At 40.5% G+C, this 7644-nt stretch overlaps 1 protein-coding gene across 2 annotated transcripts; it reads right to left on the bottom strand.

Annotated features, from left to right (window-relative positions):
* Positions 1-2918: 2918 nt before the first annotated feature.
* On the bottom strand, positions 2919-6705 carry SRSF1 (serine and arginine rich splicing factor 1). 2 transcript variants are annotated; one of them, XR_006272272.1, is made up of 5 exons: positions 6369-6705; positions 5770-5954; positions 5234-5406; positions 4351-5030; positions 2919-3439 (listed from the first exon to the last, which is right to left on the bottom strand). XR_006272272.1 is itself a non-coding variant. In XM_043483288.1 (4 exons), exons 1-4 carry the CDS (start codon positions 6560-6562, stop codon positions 4836-4838), a joined length of 747 nt encoding a protein of 248 aa, XP_043339223.1. In that variant the 5' UTR covers positions 6563-6705; the 3' UTR covers positions 2919-4835. The 2 variants fall into 2 exon arrangements, 1 of the variants encoding a protein (XP_043339223.1); XM_043483288.1 differs by having other exon boundaries at positions 2919-5030.
* Positions 6706-7644: the final 939 nt, after the last annotated feature.

The raw sequence follows: 7644 nt of genomic DNA, 5'->3' as shown, positions 1-7644 counted from the left end.
GTACAGCTTTCAAAGTTACCAAGAAGCACGCCCCACCCCAATCTCAATCTTAAGTATAATCACATGGATAAGCTGTTTTAAGTATACTGTAAGTTCTTGGATCTACATTGTAAGCAAAATTTTTGCCAGGATTACTATTTCTTCAACAATCAGGAAACAAAATGAACACCTTTCTTTATAATCTCCCTTTACTTGATGCCAATCCCACCCTGTCCTATAGGATCAGATTCTTAGTTTAAAAAAATAGGTACTGGGAAAAATTACCCCCAAATAGAGTATTCCACCACATAGAATGGAATGGGAGAGTATTTATTTCCTTCAATGGAGACAATTACGAGTCCACTCTAGCAACAGAATATAAAAAAATCTGTCATACCTTTTCTGGTGGCTGCTTCAGCCTAAAGAAATGTGGAACTAACAGCTTAATAAAGAAATCAAGAGTAACTGGGTTTGTTTTCACTCACACACCCAAAACTACACAGAAGCCTTCGCTCCGTGTATTCCGTAACAGTTCTACAATCCCTTATCCAAACTCTCTAGGGCAGATGTATTTGAAATTCAGAGCGTTTTGCATTTTATAAAGGTTTCATATATAGAGCCTTTACCACATTAACACTCAGCACAACCTGTGGCAACTGACATTAGTATTTCTTAGTCACACCAAGTACAAAACAAATGCATTGATTTTGGTCATATTTTACATTCAATTTGCTTAACAACAAAAGATTTTGGAGTTCTGGGATAAAAGATTGTGAACCTGTTTTCTGTCTTTGCACTCTTCATACCGTGATAGAAATAGGTTAAACCAAAGAATGGCTATAACAGAACTTCAGTCTAATAGTTTCTTTCCTTTTAATACTATTTATGGTAAATACAGACATGTAACTTGTGATTTCATTACAACATCATGTACAAAGTAAGCAAAAAAGCACACAAATAATTCACAGAAACTTGAAAAAAAAAAAAAAAAGGCCCTTAACAAGCAAGATATATTTCAAAGACAAAACTGAGAAAGTTAAAATCTAGAATCACATTCAAGTTAAAGCACTACAATGAGTAGATACATAAACATTCCAAACTATAAAACTTATGGGGGAAAAACATTTTAAATGAAGGAAATCTGTTCACATTCCAAACAGCATTTTTAAAAAATTACTAAACTTTATTAAACATAAAATTCAGGTCCCAAACAATTAGGAATCAGAAAATGGGATTCTTACCTTTTGTTTCCAGGATGTAGGCTGAACAGCAAGGTGGGTTACTCAATCTGATGTTATGAGAAATAATTGCTTCTTAAGAGACTTAAACTTTTCCTTGATTAGAAAATAAATTATAAGCTCCCTACAACATCTAAGGGGACATAAATAGGGAGAAAGGCAGAAAATCCAAGACTGCTTTCTAAGAGTTGCTAATATAGGTAGAGATTTAAGGTCAATTTCTTAAGACTGACAAATAGTCTGCATCTCCTCTTACAATTAGTTGTCTAGTCTCCTCTTACTGAACTGGAACACCTGGCCCCTCTATCTTTCATACAGGTTAAAATCCTCTCTAATCTTAAACAGCCTATATACCAGGCAAGTAGTATTTTCCATCTCACTTCAATCTGGTTGGGACTACTAAAACTCCTAAAGTAGAGCTCATCTTTCAACTTAGCTTAAATGCACTCAACTTTTGAGTGAGGGCAATTTTCATCTTGGTCCTGTTTCCAAAATAATGAATACAAATAAACCCAGGGCCCACTCAAGTCTAGCTCTTTACAAAATCATTTCCACTTTTAACATCTTACAAAAAAACTTGAATAAACTTTTTGGCCAACTCAGATGAAACAACCTAGTTTTATGTATTGTCTACTCTTGCAACACTGTATTTTGAATTCCTACATTAAAACTAGTTACTCCCTTAATGGATCTATACAAAGTACTCTAAAAAAATGGAATCCTAATCTTGACTTTACTATCCCTTCTCTTCCTCCTGACATTCCACGAGGTTCATTAAATGTATTGGCTGGTGACCTTATGCAAATCTTCAGGCTGTCTCCACTATCAAGATTTCTAGTGTCTCCTAGATTTGAAATCACATCACCTGAAGAGCAGTCTTAAATTCTGCTTCCAATTATAATTAACACTCAAGGGAAATCTTATGATTTAGCTATTTTCTAGGTGCACAAAAAGTGGTCTGATGATCGTGACTATCAGGAAATCAGAAGAAAAAAGATCAGGAATACTAAGCAAAACCCCCTCCTTCCCCCAACTCTTAAGTGAAAATTTAGCACCAAGGGGCTACCAAGTAAAAGATACAAAAACTAGTAGGTGACAAGATGTCATGACTGCTTTGGTATGTTTTGGATAGTAACTATGATTGAGGAGAGTTCCAAGGCAAAATTTTAAAGAATGCCCAGCTTTTATTAGCAATGTTTCACTCAAATAAACAGTTCAATCTTCTAGTGTGCTATTCACATTTCAAACAGAAAATGTAATTTAAGAATTCTAATCTGTGCTGAATTTTAATACTTACCGATTTTTGAGATGAATTATTTTCATTGAGAAACTCAAAGGCTAATAATACCAACATTCACTAGTCATTACCTGATTTTACACAAAACTCTTCTGCTAATTACCAAAAATAAGCAGTATCCATAAACTTAGTCATTTTTAATCAGTTTTGCAGCTTATCCTCCAGAAACTAAATCACCCTTCATTTACCACATTACATACACAACTATCTTATTCTCACTTTTTTAATCTTCCCCTGAAGACTTTTACAATTAACAGTGAGATAATATCATTAGCAAATTCCTTTCAAGAACCTTTAAATTACTAACACAAACACAAAAATCAGAATCTTATCAATTTTAAGTATTAACTGAGACTAGTCACCCAGTAAAAAAATCTTACAAGAGGAAAAAGGACAACCATGCATAGTTTTTTAAAAAATGTTTATTTTTTTCAAAGAAAAACGGCAACAGCCAATTGGAAACCTACTTATTCTTCAACTCCAATTTTGTTTTCTTTAAATTTAGAAGTGACTTACTGATTTACTATTTTAAACAAACCCCCCCCTTTCCCCTTTAAATGTTTACCATCTACTCGTGCTGAATCCTTCCAAGGAGATTGCTCCAGCGTATATCTCCAGGTCCTCGCTTTGCTCCTTTTACCAAAAATGCAAAACACAATTCCATCGTGCATCTTAAGGGCTCCAATCGTCAAAAATAGGAAAAAAAAAATTCTTTGGAATAGCCAATTAAGTTGAATAAAAAAAAAAAAAAAATCCACACGAATGCGGTTTGGTTGGGGCAGGAATCCACTCCTATGTTCCTGGTAATCTGATCCCGCTCCATGAATCCTTGTAATTCATCCTCCCTATCCTATCCACATTATGATTTGAATCCAATGATCCAGCTCCAAGGATTGGGATCCAGTGAGCCCTCTCCAATCCAAACCTTTATAACCAGCAAAACCAAAAAAGAGGAGGCAAAATGTTAGATACTGTAATCAAAAAAGGTTTCTGGGGAATGATGAGTTATGTCTGTCATCAGTTTAACAGATGTACATCAATAACTATCAAATTCCCCAAAACAAGTTTCTGAATGGTGTTCTGATCAATTTTAGAAACTTAATCATCATAGAGACTAATTGGAAGAAGCATTTTATATTTACAGTTCAACTGATAATGCCAACACTTGTTACTGTACAGCGTATTACAGGTTTTGTGGTTGCAAAAAGTTAAGTAGTTGAAAAGTTTACTGGTACTGCTACCCCCCTAAGTCTAAACTAAATCTAACGCTCCCATTTGTAATTTAATTTGTAAATTAAAGTATTTTAAACATGAGTCAATTATGAATACTAGTTTAAAGGGGAAGGTGAGACTTAAAATTATTCCCAACTAGATTATCTACACCAATATGTTGGAATTCTATATTTTGCTTTCATTTTGTCTTTAAAAAATGAAGTAGCAACGCTATATCAGTCACACAGAGGACATGCAGATTTAGCAGTATTGATATTATACTCTATCTGGTTGGAATTAAAGACACCCTGTACCCACATGTACACCAACAGCAGGTCACACATTAACAGTTGTAACTAAGCATTATGACAAATTAGCCAGTTCTTCCCACATTAGTCCCTATTAAAACAAAAAAGGGAAGGGAGCAAAATAGTTACAAAATGGGCAATGTAATTTTGCCACAATTGCCAAGGTTTAAAGAGCAAAGCAATTGTAGCTAAAGGTAACTGCATAAGATGCTTACAAGTGTTTTATGGTAGATGTATAATCAATTTAAACCCTTGCCTTTTAGTATAAGGTCAATACTGCCAATTTCATCTGTGACAATAGCACTTGGAGTCATACCATTGCCTCCATTATTGATCTGATCCTCCTCAATCCTCCTTTTGACAATCCTAAAATGATTGAAATGTGCTCCACAATCCTTAATCCAAAGCATTCTTAATCCATCTCTTCAGATATGTCTACAGAAAGACACATGAAAAGCAAGATAAACATAAGAACTTCCCCAGGTAAGATAACCACAAACACCCCCAACATCCCAGTTCACACAAACCAGAGCAGAATAGACATTTACACAATATCACAGTCTGAAGAGCATGGAGAGTTAACTAAATTTAAACAATCCTGGCTATGACATCACTTAAAATACAATTTATCGACATGAGGGGAATGTAGATGTTAGGAGCAAGGGGTATTACACAAGAATGCAATTCAACACTTTAGCCCATTCTGAACAAAACAGTTTGAATTAAAAAATGAAAAGATTGTACTGAATAAAGGAAAACTGTATACAACATGGGTTCTACAAAAAAGTGTCACCAATCATCTTATGTACGAGAGCGAGATCTGCTATGACGGGGAGAATAGCGTGGTGATCCTCTGCTTCTCCTTGGGGAATAACTTCGACTCCTGCTGTTGCTTCTGCTACGGCTTCTGCTACGACTACGGCTTCGAGATCGAGATCTTCCATAACTTGGACTTCTGGGCCCATCAACTTTAACCCGGATGTAGGCAGTTTCTCCCTATTGAATAGACAGAACTTTCGATTGAAAGATCTAAGCTTTCACCTGTCTTCAGGCATGCTGAATGAATACAACGTAATTTAAACCAGAGGCACTTTACTGGGTTTACTTGGACACCCTTGCCTGAATCTTACCTTCAAATTCCACAGTTAAGACCACTGTATCCAATTCTGGCCAATAAAAAGAATAAGTGTATAACCTACCTCATGAGATCTAAACTTAGTGTTATCCAGTTTTCGAACTGCATAGGTCATATCTTCTTTCCGTACAAACTCCACGACACCAGTGCCATCTCGGTAAACATCAGCATAACATACATCACCTGCTTCACGCATGTGATCCTTTAAATCCTGCCAGCTTCCACTTGGAGGCAGTCCTGAAAAATATTTTTTTCAACAATTATACGAATATTTCACATTAAAGTTAAAATTTACATTAGAACCAGGACTACTTTAAAATTAATGATTAGTTTTAACATCTCAGGTTAAATATTCAAAATTCTAGAATTAAAAACCCCAAATTATTTGCAAAGTAATGATCTTCATATTCTAGGCACTGTAATCTAATTCGCTAAATCTCGAATACAGTAATTCCGGATTACTAAATTCATCCATGCGACTAAAATAATTTAAGATCTGGCATGAAAGCTAACATTTGTCAAACTGGTCATGCAAGGAAAACTTTAAAGTGTGGTATCTGACCAAAAGTGACATCAACCCGCACGGAACGGTAAACTCACCAGAGACAACCACTCTATTTTCAGAACGCCTGGAAGGGGGGCCATAGCGGCCCCGGGGAGCCCCGCCACCTCCACCCCCGCCGCCGCCTCGGCCTGTACCACGGCCGCTTCGAGGAAACTCCACCCGCAGACGATATCCATCGTAATCATAGCCGTCGCGACCGTACACCGCGTCTTCCGCATCCCTGCGTGATTACAGAAAGCCGAAAGGTAAGAAAATGGACCGGGAGGGGTGACTTAACTCCGTCGGGGAGCTAGCAGCGCCCCGCACATGCGCACCCGGGGTGGAAGAGCCCACATGCGCTGCATAATAGGAACGGCCCCTCCCCCACCCAGAAGCACGCCAGGCTCCTGACCACTACAGCAGCCCTCAGCGCCTCAGTTTCCCGCTCCGAGCCCGCAAGCCGGCTCTGGAGACGCCCGGGGGACCCAGTCACCAGAGAAGCCTCACCGACTCGGCTCCTCACTTCACTCGTGCACGGGCGATTCGTCTTGCTCCCAACCTCAGAGCCCACGTCCCCATTCTCTCTAAGGCCTTGGAGCATTCCCCAACTACTCCAACCAATATCCTCAAGGCCGCAAGTCCCTGGCCGCCTCACCGCGGGTCCTCGAACTCAACGAAGGCGAAGGGCGGTCCTCCGCGGCGATTCTTCAGGTCGATGTCGCGGATAGCACCGTATTTGTAGAACACGTCCTCAATGTCCTTGGTTCGGATGTCTGGAGGTAAGTTCCCTACGTAGATGCGGCAGTCGTTGTTCCCTGCCGGGCCACGAATCACACCACCTCCCGACATGGCGGCGACGAAAAGCGCGGACTCGAGAACAGGCCTTCCCACCAAGCCTAGCGAACGGCAGAGCGAGCCCGCCGCGACACCACGTCTCCCGCGGCCCCTCCAAAATGGCGCCTTTATCAGCTCGGCGCACGGATATGGGGGGGAGGGAGGTAGAGAAGCGGGAGGAAGCAGCTATTCGATTTCACTGCGCACGCTCAAGAGCGTAACGGGTGCTGCGAAAGAGACGCTGGCGCACGCCCGACGTCACCCTCCGCGCGAAGGGAAAAAAGTTCCCGCGTTCCCGTTGTGCCGAGAGCTTTGCAAAGGGAGTGACCGGCCGTGTGGTAAAGATTTAGGACAGAGCACTTGTAAAAGAGAGTTATTAATCTTGTCGAGTCCTGAAGAATAATCAGTTTCCCCAGGAATAAGTCTCCTAAAGCAAAGGCGCTTTGGAAGGATTTAGTGAAGCCTAGCCTATAGCTTTATCCCACCATGCTCTGCGGTGTTAACGGCCTTCGGCGGGAAAGACGCCCCCGGGGGCGGAGTCAAAGGGGGAGGGACCAGGCAGTTGCTCCGGAAACGGGGGCGTCTTAGGAGACTGCGCCCAGTTTGGGACTCGGCGTTGTCTGTGATTCTGTGCAGAGGCAAGCCGTCACTTTGTGTTTCCGCCCCGTCTCCTGTGAACCTGTGCGCTGCCTAGACAGAGAAGTGTGTAATATAGGGAAACCGAGCTTAGATTCCTTAGATTTTACATCAAGTACCGTTCTACCTTCGGTTCAGCACCGAGCTTTGTATATATTTAATAACTACATTCAACACTGCTTGTGTTAGTGGCAGCGATTCCTGCTCTGACCAATCGTTGGTGGTACCAACCGGGACCCAGATCTCTGTTTCTTTTTTTAATCGCCTATTACTAGGCCCAACGCAGCGGAAAGGTGCACTGACGGTTGCAGAGTGAATTGTGCCTGTTGCTTCTCCATCCCTTTTCAAAGAACGAGAAAAAACACGCGCACCTACCTGTGTGCATGCAGAATCCTGAAGTTCCTTCCTTGTTTTGAATTCATTAGCAGGCCTCTCAAGTAATATGAATGAGCCCAATGAGC

The sequence above is a fragment of the Cervus canadensis genome, chromosome 1, assembly GCF_019320065.1.
Source record: "Cervus canadensis isolate Bull #8, Minnesota chromosome 1, ASM1932006v1, whole genome shotgun sequence".
Lineage (NCBI taxonomy): Eukaryota > Metazoa > Chordata > Mammalia > Artiodactyla > Cervidae > Cervus > Cervus canadensis.
This window is presented reverse-complemented; position numbering and strand designations above follow the sequence as displayed.

Excerpts from the sequence above, each read along its gene's own strand:
- SRSF1 (XM_043483288.1), bottom strand. The coding sequence starts at position 6,562 with ATGTCGGGAGGTGGTGTGATTCGTGGCCCGGCAGGGAACAACGACTGC. Across the intron at positions 5,955-6,368 it reads GTTGAGTTCGAGGACCCGCG|GGATGCGGAAGACGCGGTGT; the intron begins GTGAGGCGGCCA and ends GTAATCACGCAG. Across the intron at positions 5,031-5,233 it reads CTAAGTTTAGATCTCATGAG|GGAGAAACTGCCTACATCCG; the intron begins GTAGGTTATACA and ends TCTATTCAATAG.